We start from the raw sequence: 18,540 nt of genomic DNA, 5'->3' as shown, positions 1-18,540 counted from the left end.
GCCCTCGGGCCGCCATGTTGTGCCTGTCGGGAGGGCTGGCGCCGCTGCCCCCGGCCCCGCGGGAGCGCGCCATGGAGCCGCGGGTCACCCTGCGCGTCACCTGCCGCGGCGACACCCGCACCTTCCTCGTGTCCGACCCCGCGCACACGACGTGGGCCGATGTGGAGGCCATGGTGAGCTCAGGCTGGCCGCGGGAGGCGGAGCGGGGTGTCCGCCGCGGGGCCGCAGCCGTGGGAGCCGGCTCGGTGAGGTGCTGGCCGTGCCAGCGAGGCTTTGAGGGCCCAGCGTCTCCGGCCTTCCTAAGCAGAGACCCCCATTTCACAGGCTGTTGGAACTGGTGGTTCATACGGCTGCGATCTTGATTTTTCTTTTTTCTTTAATAGTGTCGGTTACTCCTGCGCTGTGTGCGTAGATTGACGGGAACGGCCTGGTTTGGAAAATTATTTTCAAGGGCTCTTTTTTTTTCCTGTGTGGTCTTAGCTGTGTTCTTTGCCCTTTTCCCCAGGTATGACCATTTGGTTTGGCTCTGTATCCCTCCGTAAAGTACATCCTATTCCTATTGTTTCCTATTCTTATTGAAGTACCTGTGGTGAAGTAACACACGTCTGTTGCTTTTCTGAGGATTCGTCTGTGCTCCTGGGGTACTGAGTCACTAATACATTTTTGTTTGGTCCCTTGGTTCCCGGAGCTTTGTGTGTGCTAGTTCGGACAGAACAGCGTCTGCCTGGGCCATGCATGCGTGGGCAGTTGTTATGAAGGTCTGTGTATCATGCACTTGGTATAGTTAAGAGTTTGTTTGGGTGCTTATTTTCAGGGCTGTTTAGTGACAACTCTTGTATTGGCTTCGGGTGAAATTGTGTTGTAAGGATTCCCTTGGCTATGATGAAACTAAAATTGTTATTACTATTTATTATTAATTCTGTAGCAACTGTTCTGGTTTTTTTTTAGCTTGCTCTCAAAGTCACATCTGAAGAGACCTTGTTGCTGTTTTATTTTCTGTCTTTCAGCTCTTTTTCTGGCTAGTGTATTCCAGTATACATGCAGGAGGGTTTTGCTTTATGAATTGCTGTAGTCAAAGTTTGAACTGCATCATCTTCACTTGTATTTCAGTCCTCTGAAAGAGGCACTGGTTCAGTCTTAAAATGCTTAGTGCAAGTAGACCCTGCAGGAATGTCTGAGCTGGTTAGAACCCGGCTTGCATCAAAGCTGGAAGGAGATTACTGTGTAAGCACTGTGCTGCCCTTAATCTTAATTCTGAGAGCCAGGGTGTGTTTGTTCAAGGTGTGGTGTTCTATTACAGTGTTTCCCTAACCCAGGCAGAGCCACGGGTTGTCTCTGTTGTGTGAATTACTGTTTTAAGGGAGTATCAGTTAAACCAGTGTCTTTCTTATATTTTGATATTTTCTTAAATATGTTTGATGTTTATAAGGGCTAATGTGAGCTCTTGTTCTGCCTTGAGTTTAGGTGAACAATCTGTGGTGTTAGATCGTGTAAGTAGACACCAGAGTTTCTTCCTGACAAAACAAGTTGGTTCTCTCACTGCGCTCGCGAAATTTGGGTTGTGCTGCTGGAAGAGCCTGCCTGGAGCACGTTCACTGCAGAATGTGTCCATGTGTGCCCTGTGTGCTCCCGTGGGGCTCTGTAACTCCCCAGGCAGCCTCTCTTGGCTGCTGCTGTTGTTCTGTTAGGTCTGGGCTAGCAGGACGTGTGTCAGCTCTTTCTGAGAGTTTCTGTTGGGAAAAACACACCTTTTGTAAGAACCTGGTACAAAAACCTCAAAGGCTCAGCATATGGAAACGACTGCTTTCATTTTATGGCTCTTTTGGTGCAGCTCATTCTGCCTCGTTCATGTAGAGTGCAAAATAACTGCTCGGCTTTATTCTCTGAATTTTGATAGGCTGAAAAAAGGCTGATCACCTATGTGAACTCTCCTCCAGGTGCTTTTAAATGTAAAATACAGAGTTTAGGGACTGTTTGCCTGCACCTTCATGTTTTGCAGTGTTTACCATGATGTAGTTTATTAACCCTGAGCTTGTCTTCTTAGAATGGGAAGGTTATTATTATTTATTTTGGAGTAAACATTAACTGGGCAAGGTGCAACAGGAAAGAAATGTGTTTTTTCTTTTAGTTAGGGAAAGTTAGTAAAGCTTGGAGGGAAGGCACTGGGAAGAGTTCAACTCCAGAGGAATGCACCTGGTAAAACAGTGTTTGCTTCAACTGAGAAACTGAAGGGAGGGATAGAAGGGTTTTAATGTTATTCCCTTTTAATAATCTTTATTAACTGAAGGCATCTGTCATCCTGCCTCACTCTGGTTTTGTGTTCTTTTTTTTTTTTTCATTACAGGTTAAAGTTTCATTTGACCTGGACAACATTCAGATCAAGTACATTGATGAGGATAATGATGAGGTAAAATAGCTGCTACTCCACCCTAGCCAATAAGTGAACTGAAAAATGACTGGTGGCAGAAATGACTTTCTGCCTCGTGATGATTTGTCCTTCAGGAGAGTCTGTTATGCAGATCAGGCTGGGGGAATAACAATAACAGTAATAATAATTTAATAACAAAACAGCTGATAGTCTTGTGGTTTTACTCTTAAGGCAGCATAAAGTTCTAAAATATATTTTTGAGAAGCTACCGCTTTTCTTTTTCCCGTCCTGTTGAAACACCCAGGGGTTCTCTGTGCTCTGAGGGAGGAATGTTTCTGTTGAGGATTTTTTTTTTTTTAACGAGAATAAGGTAGTTGTAACTATTTGTGTTTGCTGCTCTGGTAAAGCCCTGTCTCTTCAATCTAGACTCCTTCCTCTGGAAAATGTCGGTCCCCTCTCATTAGCATGTGTTTGCTTCAGTGATCTGGTGTACTCAAATCCTCTGCTTGCTTTATGCAATTGCTGTAATCTCCAAGCAGATTACTGACTCAGAGAACAAATTGGTTACTTCTAGTTGTCCTTGTTGAGTAACTTCCTGCTTGGCACAGTCTCACCCTCCCATATTATTTTTGTTTATCTGGAGATTCAGAATGTAGCTCTCACACAGAACGGGCATTTGCGAGCGCCGTGTTCCACTGCGTGGATTATAATAGCTCTACTAAATGAGATGGGGGTTCTTGTTCTTACTTTTTTCCCCTCTAAGGGAAAATGTCAGGAGGTTTCCAACAGCCTTTCAGAGAATGACTCTCCCCTTATTTTCCAGCCTGCATAGTGTATAAATATAAATATAGATGCATCTATGAAAGCTTTTTCTGAAATACTGAGCAAACATTGTTCAGAATCTTGTGATGCCGTGGGGATTTTAAAGCGTCTTGTTTTAGTGACTTCTACGTGCAGAATTGATAAATAAGTTTCTGTAGAAGAACGGGCTTATGAAACACTTAATTGGTCTTTTGAAACATTTAACTGGGTATTTGAAGCAACTGGGGCCAAGCCCTGGACTTGTGCAGTGGGCCCAGGGGTACAGGCACTGACTTTCTGAGGAGAGCACGCGTGTTCTGGGTGCCAGCAGTGCCAGAACTGCCTCCTAGGCCAATCCAGTAACAAACAACTTTGGGTAATGATTAAACATGGCAGCAATAACAAATAGCTAAAGGACTGGTGTTTTAGAAGCTGTGAGTAAAAGTATGTTTGTTCTGAAGTATGTTAATTTTAAGAGAATTGCAAAAACAGGTCTGTGGCTCTTGCTCACTGTTAACTTCTCTTTGCAGGTCTCTGTGAACAGCAAAGGTGAGTTGTTGCTTTATTGAGGTGAAATCAAGAAAGAGACCCCAGCTGTTGCTTTGTGTTTTTGAAGATGCAGTTGAGAATGCTTGCTTTTTGATTCTTGTATTTTATATAAGATTTGGAATCAATTTCTTCCCAAAGGAAAGAAGTCTTGATCTGTAGGAACAAATTGGAAGTGACTAAATTAGTGGAATGTTGGCTCTTAGCTGTGGGAATGTGTGCTGGCTGCTCTATATACCATTTCTTGCACTGTTTTAAGGGAATTTACAGAAGGTAGGGGAGGCCCTTTATCACGTAAGAGTTTCTAAGTACTGTGTAATAAACTTAATCTGTTGTGTGAGATAGGGGCCATTCACATTTCTTTCTATTTTTCTTTAGAGGAATATGAAGAAGCTCTGAAGGTAAATGTGCTCTTTGACTTTTTTCAATATATTCATCCTTCTCCAATTAAAATAGCTGTAGCTGAGAAAAAACAAACAAACAAACCAAAACCAAACAAAAAAAAGGCATTACCTGGCCCAGGAAATCAGAATAGCTGATTGCTAGCTTTGGACAGTAGCTTGAATTACTACATTTTTCTTCCATCCTGGTTGGTCTTTGTTTTTATAAGTTAGTTGAGCAGGCACTTAGGATTCAGGACCCTGAGCAGCAGTGGATTGGTTAAGAAATTGACTTTTCTCAAGCCCTTCAACAATAATCCCATATGTGGAAATACTGGGCTTTAGTGAAACCCTTCAAAAATCTTGCCACATAGACTCTGCTGCTGGAGTATATCATTAAAACTTATTAGAGTCAATGCTTAGTTAATTTATAAGCAGTTAGACAAAATAATTGCATTCCTTTACGTTTCTGTTTTACTTTATTAAGTCTTTCAGGACTTTTTGCTCATGGTTTGAATTTCAAATCTGATAGTTTCAAAATAATCGTAAATCCCTGGACACAATCTGTTGTTTACTGGCTGCTATAAACATTTCATTGTAGGTTGAAGAATTCTAGTAGGATATTTGCATGGTTATCCTTTTGCCTTTTAATAAACTTTTTAATAAGCTTGTTAGTAACTTTTCAAAAGTAGAACATCAGCTGACTCTACCTTGGCATCTCTCTCAGTTTTTCTTGTTGTGTCTGTTAGTCTTTGCCCACCCTTTCCCCAAACTCTCCAATGTAGTGTAATACTGTATTGTTACAGATTTGTGTGCTGATCACAAGTGGAAAACATAATATTTGTATGTCCTGTTTATTTAGATTGCAGTTAAACAAGGAAATCAGCTTCAGATGAATGCTTATGAAAAGAATTCTTCTCGTGCTTTGCAACTGCATGAAAAAATTGCAACAGAAAAGCTGGTGCTTCTTAAAGATGAGAAGAAACCACTTTTGCATTATTCCATGCTAGCTCAGGGGTTAAAGGAAGAATTAAAAAATAATGAGGAGCTGACCATTCAGGTAAGAAGCTGAGCTGCATTAAAACAAAGAATTAATAGATGTAATTCACTTTGTGGACTGATTGTCCTCTTTAGCTATATATTAAACCTGCCTCCAGAAGTTGGTCTCTCTTTTCCATTACCTGCACCTGTTGAAGCTCACCAAATAGTTTGAATGACTTCAAGAGGATAATTTGATGCTGTCTTTAGAAATACAGGTGCTTTCATGTTGACCATTCCTAAGTATTGATAAATAGAGCAATTCATCTCCTGAAGCCCTCATTGCCATCTGGGAGCTTCTGGTTGACTTGACTTCTTTGGTGTGTAATTACACTCAAATGCTAATGAGGCAGAAGTGTTTCAGGAGAATGTCAGTGGAGACTTTCTGTTGCTTCTCCACTGTTTTCTGAAAAACTTTAAATATTTTGCTATAAAGACTGAAAAGTTATTTCAGCAGTTAACTTGCTGTGTTGAGGTTTGATTTTTTTTTTTTTTTTAACTTTGCATACTTTTTGTTTGTTTTGGTTTTTTTTTCCCCTCAGCAACAGCTAAATCAGACCACAACAGGAAGCACAAATGAAAATCCTCCAGAATGGTTTACTAGCTACTTGGAAACAGTAAGTGTATTGTCTTGCAAGTTTTGGTATACTTAAATACTTGAAAAGTTGTGCATGGAAGAAATCTTTGTGATGCCTGGCTCTAGATCTGAACACTTTCCATCAGCACTTGTGACCGGGGACTTAATGAGAACTAGATGTCTGTGTCTGCAGTGTAAAGGATACCTTAAAAAACCCCCAGACCATAAACTTGATCCATACCACTTGAAAAGTGAAAAGTGGAATGTTTAGTTTATGCATTTGATTAGTTTGAGTGTAGTTTTGAGTAGCTCCCATAGCAGAATCCTTGTGGCACTCCAGACGGCTGTAGGAATTCCAGACCACTCATTGTGGGAGAGTGTTGCTCTTGTTGGCTCTTGGTTGCCCAATTTCAGCAGGGCAGTTTTGGTTTCCTGTGGTTGAAAGCAGAGCATTTGATGACTTTACTTTCCTTGGCACTTGGAGAAAATACTTCCAGGAAGCCATTGACAATGAGCTGCAGGTTAAGATGTGGATGGTAACTTGTTTTGAACAGCTAATAAACATCACTGAAAAGCAGTTTGATAACACTGCAAAGAATTAATTTCAAGTTCATTTCAACTAGCAAGTTCTTGAACTGTGCTCTTGAAACTTGAAACTATCTTTAAGCTTTTTTTTCTCTAGCATTTCCTTTCCTTTGCCACCTATTTATACAAACTAAAAATAAAGGAAATTTATGGTTATGTTTAAAACATCACTGATGGGCAAATCAGAACTTAATGGCAGAGAATCCGGAGGGGTTTGGGAGTTGTGGTAATTGTTTTTGGAGATGAGTTTCCTTCCTTTTATGGAAGAAAAACAATATTGTAAGCACATATATGTGATCTTGAACTTGCCTTCTTAAAAGCTCTGGGTCTGTATTTTCTAAAATAAAATCCTCTCTGAGGAATGTGGTATTTATTTAATTTTATGCAGAGTGTGCTAGCGATAGGGGAAATGATTCTGTAGTAGTCTGTGACTGCTGACAGATTGGGAGACAACATAACTCAGTTTTTCCGTTGGGGTCTCATTCACGACTGCTTTCATTTCTTTCCAGTTCAGGGAGCAAGTAGTCAAGGAGACTGTTGAGAGGCTGGAGCAGAAGCTGTATGAGAAGCTTGTTCATCACAGTCAGCCTCCAGACTTTTGTGAGAGCTCGATTGCAGGAGCACCTCCACCTTCGGAGAGCAGCAGCAGCCAGTGTGACTGGCTGATGTCGTGCTGCAACTGCCAGGCTCGCATTGTTGGGGTGCGCTACCAGTGCAGGTAGAGTGTGCTGGGAGTGTGAGAAACTCTCCTGGGCTTTGATACTTCTGAGTTCTTAATCTGCAGCCTGCTGTATGTTTCAGAATGTCCATTATGTGTTTCACCGACAGCTGATGTTTTCTGCTGTGGTCGCTATATTTTATCTGCATAAAAGCAAGATTAATACTGTTTTGAGAAAAGGTGATTGTTTAAAGTGAGAGAACTTCATAACACTGTATTCTCAATGACTCTTTACCTTATCTGCATAGGACATGCAGTAATTGTAATGGGAAATGTTTTGTTTGGTTAACTAAATGAAAAAACAAGACTTAGAACCACTGGTCTATAATAGTTGTTTGTTTGGTTCTGAGAATCAGTGAGATTAAGGCAGGTCATACTTTTTTTTAATGATTGTACTGTTGTCTGTCTAATAATATGAAATAGATTTTGATGAATGTCTTGAGTGAGGTGTTAAAAGTGAGAGTTTTATTGAATGAGACAATTGCTGTAAAGATCAGCATTTTGGGACTAGGCAGAAGCAGTGGATGAAATGTCAACAAGAGGTTTTCTTTGGATTATTTTTTCCTTGCTGGCAGGAGGTGGTAGTCTTTTTTATGAGCCCTGTTCCTGGAGGAGCAATTTGCTTTGCATCCCTGAATTCTTGTTGACTTAGTCCTTGTATTTTCATAAGTATGGTTCTATTTCTAGCACAGGATTTTTGGTAAAATGTTCTGCCCTTTATAGCAACAATTTTAGTCAGTTTTGCTAAAGGAAGCATCAAGTTTTTTTCAATGTGTGTTCAAAGAAGAGGGAATTGTGTTGCAATTTTGTCAAGAAGAGAGATAATCATGTAGGTATTCCACACGGAACAAGTGAGACATCCAGCTGCTGTCACTTGGGAACTACTCACCACGTGATACAGCATGACACAAAGTTGTTTCTCTGCATGAATTCTTTGCCTCTTGCTCACCCTTTGTCTTTTCTGCTTCGCAGCCTTTGTCCAGCCTACAACATCTGTGAAGAGTGCGAAGCAGGAACGTATGCACACGATCCAAACCACGTCCTGCTAAAGCTGCGCAGACCCATCCCCTGCGTCGCTGACAGTTACAGCCTGGCAGAGCTCTCCCCACGCCTGCCTGCTACTCTGGAGCAAGTCAGGTAAGTGCTGGCACCTGGCAGGATTGTCCTGCTTGCAGATGGAAACACCTGCGTTGGAGTTGAGGTTCAGCTTTTATTTTAGAGATAACAAGAAATGGATGTGGACTTTATTGTGAGTAGCTAAATATAGCTACGTACTTATAAAGGGCCTAAGTCGTAAATCTTAGAGTGATTTTTAAGAACAATATAGAAAAGGCAGACTTTTGTGCCATAGTAAACTTTGACAGCTTGCTTTTTCTTTGAGCATTCTGTGTCTGCCTTTTTTTTTGTTCTTTCAGAGACCGTTCAAAATAGTTCCACAAGCAACTGTGAGGATGTTCTTTTAAAATAATTTGTTATCCAGTCTAGAACCATGGGATATTTTCTGAGGGGTTCCCTTGAGACTAAGACTGTGTTGGCTAAAGATAAATTCTGAACAGTTTAATGTAATAAGATGTGTTGATTGCTTTGCAGGCTCCAGAAGCAGATGGACAAAAGATTTCTGAAGGCAGAGAAGCAAAGATTGCGAGCAGAAAAGAAACAGCGAAAAGCAGAGGTCCGAGAGCTCAAAAAGCAGCTGAAATTGCACAGGAAAATTCATCTGTGGAACTCTGTCCATGTGTTGGAAACAAATAGCTCACCTGCTCTGAAATCTGAGAGTCTCCAGCCTAATACCTTCCTGTAAGGCTTGTCGTTAACTGAGCATCTGGTAGTTGTGCTCTCTGACCTTTTATTATGAGACCAAGTTAAAGTAACAGGAAGGAGGTTATGAAATCCCCCGTTTGAAGTGTGATTTGTCATTTGACTGTGTGAGAATTTTGTGGTTTTAATTGAGAATGGGTGAAAGGGGGGAAAAAAAAGTGACTGATGATTATTATCTGACACTTAGTGATTTATGTAGATTTAGGAGGGAGTGCCTAGGATTATACATGTGCATGCATTCTCATACAGCATAAATTAACATTTTGTCAGTTTTAAAAAAGTTTGTATCTTCCTGCTTTATTAAGTGTGTCTGCATAAAGTCAAGTACATTCTGTATATTTATGTTCAGTGCTATTTCTTTTTTTTTATGTGCTCTTAAGATGAAGCTCATTAGACAGCAGCCTTTGTAGGCAACTGCTCTGCATTTCCCACTCCCTTTGAGTTTATGAATGTGCAGTAAAAGTAAAACTTGTATAGTTTGTTTCTTTAATTCATCCCTTCCGTTTAGGGCATTTAAAAGCCAAATTAACATTAATCAGCAGCTGAACTTCAGTTTTGGTGTATTTTGGGTTTTTTTGTTTCCTCTCTCCAATCCTAGGAGCCCTAATCAACCTTTCCAAGCTATTGTCCCAACACTAAGTGCAGTATTTGTGGATGAGAATTTGCCTGATGGTACTCACTTGAAACCAGGAACAAAGTTTATCAAACATTGGCGAATGAAAAATACTGGCAATGTGGAGTGGAGCTCAGACACAAAGGTATCTTGCCTTTGCTCTTCCTTCTACACACTAAAATCATTAACATTTTAAAAGTTAACATTTGAATTCTATGTTAGAACCTGTTTAAGATTTCCTTTGGCCTGCTGATTCCCAGCTGGGAATTCTGGAGCAATAATCTGTGTAGGTGCTCTTTATAATGTAGACTATAGGAAGAAAGCCCCTCAGAGTCCCATCACTGAACACGTTTCTCATTAACAGTGTGTCCCATGTTAGAATGGTACAGTTTGACCCTGTTTACATCTGCTCTGTTGCTTTTCTCACCTCCAAACCCTTTGTTCTTCGAGTGGCTGCATTTGTGTTGAAAGTTTGGGGTATCTTTTTGTTGATAGTGACTAATGTGAGGGTGTGTACTAGCAGCCTGTCTTCTCCATGCCTGGTATCTACAAGGCCTTCCAGCAGAGGAACTCTGCTTCCTACTGCCCACACTTTGCAGAGAAGCTTGAGAAATTAACTTTTGGCTTTTTCTGTTGTATATTTCAGTTGAAACTTATGTGGGGCAATCTGACCTTGGCATCTTCTGAGAAAAAAGATGTGTTAGTGCCATCCCTTCCATCTGGACAAGTGGGAACTGTTTCAGTTGAGTTTGTAGCTCCCAACATCGAAGGAACTTACACTTCTCACTGGAGACTGTCACACAGAGGGGAACAGTTTGGGCCAAGGATCTGGTGCAGTATTGTTGTGGATCCCTCTCCAGCTGCTGAGTACGTAGAAAGTGATTGGAAGGATTCTGACTCCTGTCAGAACAGTCAAGCTTCCAGCACCAAACAGGCAAGTCGCTCACCTGGTATTTGGGGCAGTTCAGAATTGCCTAGGAGACTGAATTTCGTGTGTTTTTTGGCGTAGTATTCCTAAATTAGCTATTAAAGGGGCTTCTTTTAGCTGTTTGCTTTTAATTTTTACTTTTAATAGGAAAGAAATACAACATATATTATATTTATAAGTTCTGAAGTAGTTGTTCTTTTTGACAGGCATGACAATTAGCTATCAGTCTGTTGCAGCTATTTGTCTGCTTCTTTGCTTGGACTGAAACACTCTTTGTTAGGTCTTGTCCTTTTGGCTCTGTAACAAGTTGATTTAAATTTATTTCAAATTACTTGAGTGTTTACACAAAATTCAGGCTTTAGATTTCATGTGATGTTTTATTCACTGTGGCTAAGAGGCTTCTGGTTTTTTTTGTTTTTGCAGGATGCTTCCTTCAAGACAGAAACAGGTGCTCAAGTGATAGGTGAAATTGCAGAGCAGGCTGAAGTATCTCTGCCAACTGTTCCTTTAAAGATCAAAAATCTGCCAAGTGAGAGAGAATTTTATATCCCATCTGTCGATCTCCTCACTGCACAGGTAAAGTGCTAAAATTCAGGTAGATATAAAGGAAACCACCTTGAGTTTGATGTCTAGGTAGGTAGACATTTGTAAGGGTAAAGCTTCTGAGCTCTAAAAATAGCCAGTCTATTTTCAGAAAGAGTATATTACATTTTTGATAGCAGAGCTGTTTTCTCAAACTGGCATTAGGTACTGTCATTATGTAGAAGGTGTGTGTTGGGCAGATTAGGATTCTCAAAAAAGAGTCAGCATTGAGTCTTTCTCTGGCTCTAACAAGGGACTTCTTAGCTTTGTCCCTTGCCCTGATTTGTACACCATATACAATGATGTAAATATATTTTGGGGGAAAACTGCCCCCTGAGGTTGTGTTGAGGAACAAAGTGTTATTTGTACATCAGTGGGATCTCTGCTGCCAAGTACAGATATGACTCAGTTTCAGAGTTTGCTCATGGAAAACTGTGTGTGTTTTTTCCTGTAGGATTTGCTGTCCTTTGAGCTGTTGGACATTAATATTGTGCAGGAATTGGAGCGAGTGCCACACAATACTCCTGTTGGTAAGGCTCCCATGTTCTGTGTGCTCTCTCGGGCACAGACAACTATCCTTTGTGGTTTTCAGTCTTGGCTTCTTTTCACCTTCATATCCCCAAAAAACATGACATTCCAGATGTTGAGGAACTTTGTTATTCTCTTTGCACAGCCAGTGGCAGAGTAATGCAAAGCTAGTTGTTTATTCTACCAGCTTATCTTACAAAATAACTAAATTTCTTCAGTTTTGAAAGAATCTCCCTTAAAAAGAAGAACTTTTAAAGATGTTACCTCATGGAGGCTCCTTCTCCTTTAGTGCCAATTCTCTTTGCTCCCTGTGTTTTCCAGACATGACTCCATGCATGTCCCCTTTGCCACGTGACAGCCCCTTGCTGGAGAAACCTGGCTTAGGTCAGATAGAGGAGGAGAACGAGGGGAGTGGATTTAAACTAGTGCCTGGTAAGCAGTAGTCCTGAGGAGCTTGGGGGTGAAGGGAGGATATTGTCACTTCTGTGTAGTCAGCAAACCTGACATCTAAAAGGAATTCTAACTACTGTCTTCCTGTTCTTTGGAGAAAAAAAAAAAAAAAAAAAAAAGGTTGTTTGGCTCATAAACCTGGAGTCTGACACTGCATTAGTGATTAGAGAAGTTGGAGCATAATATATACAGATTTGGAAATCAAAATCACAGAATCACGGAATGGTTTGGGTTGGAAGGACCTTGAAGATTACTCAGTTTTACACCCCCCTGCCATGAGCAGGGACAGCTTCCCCTATCCCAGGCTGCTCCAAGCCCCATCCACCCTGGCCTTGGACACTTCCAGAGAAGGGGCAGCCACAGCTTCTCTGAGCAGTCTGTGCCAGGGCCTCACCACCCTGAAAAGGAAGAATTTCTGCCTAATAATCTAAACATACCCTCCTCCATGTTAAAGTCACTCCCTGCTCTCCTATTACTGCATGCCCTTGTATAAAGTCCTTTCAGATGCTTCTTTTGATTTGTCTGACCACTAGAATTGTTGGGAGAATTAACAATCCGCCCTTTACAGACTAGGTTATAATCCAAATACTCCAGGTGTGCTCCCCATACTTTTCAATCAGTTTCATATTCAACTTGAGCTGAATTCAAAAATCTTTCAGTTTTTAGAAAGAATTAACACACAGAGTCTATATTAGCTGTGGCTAGTCTGAAAAATTCTTCTTATAGTTACATTTCCTTGTTGCGGTGGTAAAATCTGTTGTGTTTCCCTTTCCAAGGAATGGCAGAAGCCTGCCTTTCTGTGGACTCTTCTGTGGGGAAAGTGAAAGCTGAACATGGATTGAGCCAGGAGGAAGGGGAGGAAGATATGAGTGGGACTCAGTTTGTCTGTGAAACTGTCATTCGATCTCTGACCCTGGATGCTGCACCTGACCACAAGCCCCCACAAAAAAACCCCAAAATCCTCCAGAGTAAGTACTGTCATTAGCTTCCTTCTCTGGCTTGACTTGTTTGCAGTCAGACATGAGGCACAAATTGCTCAGCTCAGATGTCTGATACAATTTAATTGTTTTTTCTGATTGGTTTTATTAGACTCCCTACAAACATTGCAAGACACCTTCAGCTGCAATATGATAAATGAAGAATCACCTATAAATAGTAATTGTAATTCCAAAAAGGAAGCAAAGATTCATCAGGCAGAACCAGTGACAGAAAAATCCTGTGGTGAGTAAAATGGGCTTGAATGTAAGATAAAGCTGTAAAAAAATAATGTGTAAGAAGATCTGACACTGTTCTAGGAAATTGATCTTCATTAGAGAAAGAGATCATTAGATTGTCCCAGTTGTGGGAGAATCATTACATCTGAAAATTGGTGTCAGTACTTTAACAAGCAGCTAGTTTAACAGCTGTTTTTTAAGGAAGTGAGATTGAGACCAAAAAGTTCCAGTTAGGTATTCAAGTAATGCTCATATGTTATATGACTGGTGCCTCCATATTTTGTACACATAGCTTGAAATGTTTCTGACCTATTTCTAATGTGTGTAATTTAGGAGCTGAAAAGGACATTTTAAGTTCTCTATATAGCTCTTACTCCTGTTTTTACTGTAAGCATTAATACCAGCAGCATATTTGCATAGGCTTAACATTAAGATTTATTACTCTTTCACACTACACCCTCCCCACAACAGGGAAAATCACACCATTAGTGGCAGCAGCTAAGGTTTACAGTTGTTTCTAAATCCTTGTCTCTTACAACTGGGACAATTCTGTCCCTGCTGTTGTCCATATGAAATGGACAATGGTTAATACCTCACTTTTTTTTCCTACTAGGGGACCTTCCACTGTCTGATGAGAGCACAAGGCCCTGTGGTGGTACTGGCAATTGTGATGAAGAGGAAGATGATAAAGATGATGTTCAGAGTCAGTGCTCCTCTGCTTCCTCAGAGGATTATATCATCATTCTCCCTGAGTGCTTTGACACCAGTCGGCCTTTGGGTGACTCCATGTATAGTTCAGCTCTTTCTCAGCCTGGTGTAGAAAAACCAGGAGAACCTGAAGCAGTAGCAGAGAGTCCAGAAGGGGGAAGCCAGCCAGAGATCCAGAGGATCAGTGATGCACTGACAACTTCCCAAACACTGCCTGCAGTACCATCAACCCCAGCGACTGTGGACAGCTTACCCCAGACACAAAGGTATGATCTGGGGACAAGAACAAAGGAGTAGAGTCTGCAAGATCTAGTGCTTTTCAAACAGGAATTGTAACAAAAGTTTTATCATGTACTGAGGTAAATGTTCTTAAATCCTGCAACTGTTTATAGAGCCTGTACTCACTGATGTAGGTGAGTGCAAGAGAGAGAGAGAAGGGAGCTTGTGAAGTTCTTTCTTTTTTCTGTTGATTGTCACTTATTTATGTGTGTACATGTAGAATAAAAGTAGTGATGTTTTTGCCTTGTGTTCTCAGGAATCTTTCATCTCTTCAGAATTCTATCTTCCAAGAACCAAACACACCAGCTTCAGAGAGTATCTCTTCTGCTCCTCATGATCAAGTACAAAGAGAAGGTATTGACAGTATTTAATGAAGTGTGCAGACTATTGCTATCACCTGTTCCTTATGCCTAGTATTGAATCTGATGTTTCATTTCTCTTGAGGAGAGCAGAAATTTACCAAATAAAGATTTTAGTTTTTCTCTGGGTGTTAAACTTTTGCTGTATGGATGTTGCAAATAAAGAAATAATTGGCTTTGTGCATCGGTTAAGAGCATCTATTAAAGGAAATGCTAAGAGGATACTCAAAAGTACTTACAGGCATCTGGAAAATGACCTTGTTCTGGAATTAATGAGCTGTGTATTGAAGCTGCTGTTACAGTCACTGAGACAGCAGTTCCTCTCGTGTTAAACACCACTGATGAATCAGTCATATAGTTCTGAAAATCTTCTGACTGCTTTCACTGCAGTGAGAATCTGGATTCTTGGTCTGCAGAACTAAGGAGTATTACTGTTGTACTGAGACACACTTTTTTCTGTTTATGTATGTGTTACATTTCTCCAGCTTCATTGTCATTAACTGGACACTTGGACATTGTTTCTTCCTCTTTCAGAACCCAGTGGTGAAGATAATCATGGGCCAGGATCTTCTGCATTTCTCACTAGGTTCTCAGAATACCCGAGGTAATGAAGCTGAAGCTGTGACTTCACAAACAGTATTTTAGTCTGAGAACTGCTTAATTAGACACCTAGGAAAAAGCCCTGGCCTACAGATTTAGTGTAGTCGTAAATTTGGAGAGAGGCCTCCCTTCTTAAAGCAAACATGCTGTTCTCATAAGATCTTGGTTTCTACTTGGGCACAAATTGAAAGGATGCAGAACTGGCAAGCCAGAGTTAATGAAGAGCTCAGGTTGAATGCTTCTAAAATTCTGTGGGGTTTTTTTTCTGGAAAATCTCAGCATTCTTAGAGTGGAGATTTTACAAGTTAGCTATAAAGTTGTCTTAAAATACTGAGACTGGAGAAGTAAGTCAGAACGTTCAGTAGAATATTAAGTAACTTAAGTAGTCATAGAAAACAAATAGAAGTTACCCTACCCTGACTGGATGTGTCACTGCACAGCTTTCATGTAGGTGTGCCCTCTTGTAGATGAGAACACAAAACTCTTTACAAAAGGTGACTTCATGGAAAGCATACACTCACAATTTAATAGGTGTCAAGAAAAAGGAATGAGCTTCTTGTATATCTCAGTTCCCAAACTCTGCTGATTCCTTTGGATCACAGGCTGTGGTCTCCAACAATCCTCCTCAACAGGCATTTCACTGAAACAGACCCTTGGCTTTCCTGACCCTAAAGCAGCACCTGGTCTCTTCACAGGTACCCTCAAGGAAGCAGCATTGCAGGAGAACTGGTGAAAGGAGCTTTGTCAGTTGCTGCTTCTGCCTACAAAGCATTATTTGCTGGACCACCCATTATTGAACAGGTGAATGTCTTTCCTGTGTGCCGTGAGAGTTTCATAGAATGACAACCTTAAATTTATAGATGTTTGTCTTTTTAAGTTTATCAGTATTCTATATTGGAGTTAATGTAAGAGTACAGTGGTAATTTTGATGGTTCCCTTTGAGGTTTGCTGCTCTCAGCAGACTGGGAAATCCATGCCATAGGGATGGAAGCATGTCTCTTGTAGCCTCATGTAAGAGTAGTAGCTCACCTTTCTAAGTGAGCAGTGAAGGGGATTATAAATGGCTTAACTGGGGCCAGAAGAGCCTCTGTGCCTCACTTTGGTTCTAGTATAATGCAGGGCCCTGGTTCAAATGGCAAACAATAAATTACCTTTTTTAGCTTACCTTCCTGTCTTTTTGTTTTCAGCAGCCTGCAGCTCCAGAAGAGCAGACTGCTGCTCTGCTGTCCAGCCTGTGTGAGATGGGATTCTGTGACAGGCAGTTAAACTTGAGCCTGCTGAAGAAACACAACAATAACATGATTGAAGTGGTGACTGAATTGCTTCACATCAGTAACAGAGACTGGTGCAGTAGGTGCTAAACCTGCCTGGTGGAGAGAGGAATGGTCTTCATTGAGTAAACTCTAATTAAAGATTACAAGAGTTAGCAGGGTGCTTCTCAGCTGCTCTCTGTTTGGAGGTTTGACTTAAAACTTCGGCTTCTCTTTGAGCATTTGACTTCTTTTGTTTTGACCCTCATGGAAATGTCAAACAACCCTTGTGGCATCTCTTGAAATGGATACCAGAATTTCAGTTATTATTGGACCTCATAGTTAAATGAGTAGTCTTTAAATCTCTAATTTCAGGTCAAATCCTTTTACAAGGGAATCATGTAGAACTAAACATCGTATCCAGATGAGAACTTCCCATTTTATTGTGTATACACTTTTTTTTTTTTTAGGCAGCTGAAATTTTTTTTTGTTGGCCTAATTAGCTTTGGAATAGCTACCAGTGTAAAATGCTGCTGTAAAATTTAGTCCTGCTTAATTTACAAGAGATGCCTGAAACTAGGAGCTTCTTTGTTTCTTCTGAGGATTTAGTAATTGGTTTTCCAATGTGTGATAGTAAAGTGATAAATTTAAATCTTACAAATTATTCTAAGAACTTACTCATAGAAGAAAGCCATCTTGAACCATCAAACGACTTCTGAAAAGTCTAAAAGTGTAACTGCAGTTCAGCTGTTGAATACCAGTAAAGTTGTTGCTTGTTGTAGCAGAATGAAGGAGAATTACCACCAGCAATTGAACCAGTAATGATAGTGCACACCAGATCTATTAACAAAAGTATAACCTCCATAAAATATTTTGTTAAAAACAGAGTGTAAGGGTAGGAACAGCTTTTCTAGGAATCTTTACAGGCTCTTTTTAAAAATATTAAAAATTTGACCATTACTTTTTTTCACTATAGTGCAAACATTTTATTCTGTTGATAGCACATTAAAAAATGCAAGAATGTGTAGGAACCCAGACCTGAACTGGAGTACAAATTTTGGTAATGTTTAGGAATGGAAAGAATGCTTGAAGCAGGGAATCACATAACTTTACATTAGAGTTTGAACAATGCATTAACTTAAGCACTTTCAAATGTACGGTCTCCTCTGATTGTTTTAACTGGTCCTATGTTTCCATAGCCACACCTGTGGAATTCATTTTTCTCATGGGATTTTTAGATGCCCATATTTAATTTGGAGATCTAAGAATTCCCTACAGAGAATTTGACTTGAGAGATTTGATCCTGAGGAATGACAGAAATGAGCACCAGACACTCCTGAGCAGTGGGGTATCCATAGACAACTCCTCAGAGTTCAGTCCCTCAGCAGATCACAGTGTTGGCTATGCTCTTACTTTCAAGTAAACATTTTTCTTTGCTGCAGTAAGAGACCATTGATTCTAAAATATTTTATATTACTCCTGCTTCAAACTAGTGTTCTGTTTTGTCACCGTGTGGCTGAAGGCGGTGTCAGTATTGTGGCTGACCAGGTTGTCAGTAATTTTTTAAAAGACTTAATACCCATAGAGATAAAAATACCATTAAAATAGTTCAAGAAAACAAATGTATCATACCACTTCCGTTTTAAACCTATTTTTATAGAGTGTGGAAGAGATACTGTTAAATGTTTATTTTGAAATACAGTAGAAGTATTTTGCAGTGTTTCCCATCTCTCTGTACACCAGTACAACTGTGCGCTGTGGACCAGTTAAAGACCCTTCTGTAACTTTCCACCTTAACTTGAGTGTGTTGTTTCGAGTATCTTTTGAGTTATGCCAACTCCAGAACAAGGAGGAGAGCACAGGGGTGAGATGAAGGTGCTGATGACACTTTGAAGCATAGTGTGGTTATTTGCTGTGGTCTGGCGGACCCAGCAGGACCCACATTTGCCGTGTGTACCTTTGTACTTGGAATGTTCACGTGTTCTATAAATGACAAAACAAAAACATTGGCGGAGGAACACTTCATTGAAGATTGAAAGGGCAAGTGTGAGGTTCTGTTCTTTTTAAGTTACTTTTTACTAGAGTTTAGATGCCGTATGCTCAGGCTTAAGATACATTTCTGTTGGCTTTGTATATTTTGTTAATGGATGCATGATATAATTTATAATATATTCTATAGAGCAGATGTGACCTCTGTG

At 40.4% G+C, this 18,540-nt stretch overlaps 1 protein-coding gene across 4 annotated transcripts; it reads left to right on the top strand.

Annotated features, from left to right (window-relative positions):
* Positions 1–20: 20 nt before the first annotated feature.
* NBR1 (NBR1 autophagy cargo receptor) lies at positions 21–18,531 on the top strand. Of its 4 annotated transcripts, none has more exons than XM_040087289.2 (21): positions 21–173; positions 2,345–2,407; positions 3,700–3,718; positions 4,094–4,116; positions 4,958–5,155; positions 5,676–5,750; positions 6,805–7,013; positions 7,986–8,150; positions 8,604–8,810; positions 9,430–9,589; positions 10,091–10,378; positions 10,796–10,948; positions 11,409–11,484; positions 11,804–11,914; positions 12,709–12,900; positions 13,022–13,153; positions 13,760–14,120; positions 14,390–14,487; positions 15,027–15,096; positions 15,788–15,893; positions 16,283–18,531. In XM_040087289.2, exons 1-21 carry the CDS (start codon positions 72–74, stop codon positions 16,451–16,453), a joined length of 2,979 nt encoding a protein of 992 aa, XP_039943223.1. In that variant the 5' UTR covers positions 21–71; the 3' UTR covers positions 16,454–18,531. The 4 variants fall into 4 exon arrangements, with proteins under 4 accessions (XP_039943223.1, XP_039943222.1, XP_039943225.1 ...); XM_040087288.2 differs by having other exon boundaries at positions 16,280–18,531; XM_040087291.2 differs by lacking the exon at positions 11,804–11,914 and having other exon boundaries at positions 16,280–18,531.
* The last annotated feature ends 9 nt before the right edge of the window (positions 18,532–18,540 follow it).

The sequence above is a fragment of the Hirundo rustica genome, chromosome 27 (assembly GCF_015227805.2).
Source record: "Hirundo rustica isolate bHirRus1 chromosome 27, bHirRus1.pri.v3, whole genome shotgun sequence".
Taxonomy (NCBI): domain Eukaryota; kingdom Metazoa; phylum Chordata; class Aves; order Passeriformes; family Hirundinidae; genus Hirundo; species Hirundo rustica.
This window is presented reverse-complemented; position numbering and strand designations above follow the sequence as displayed.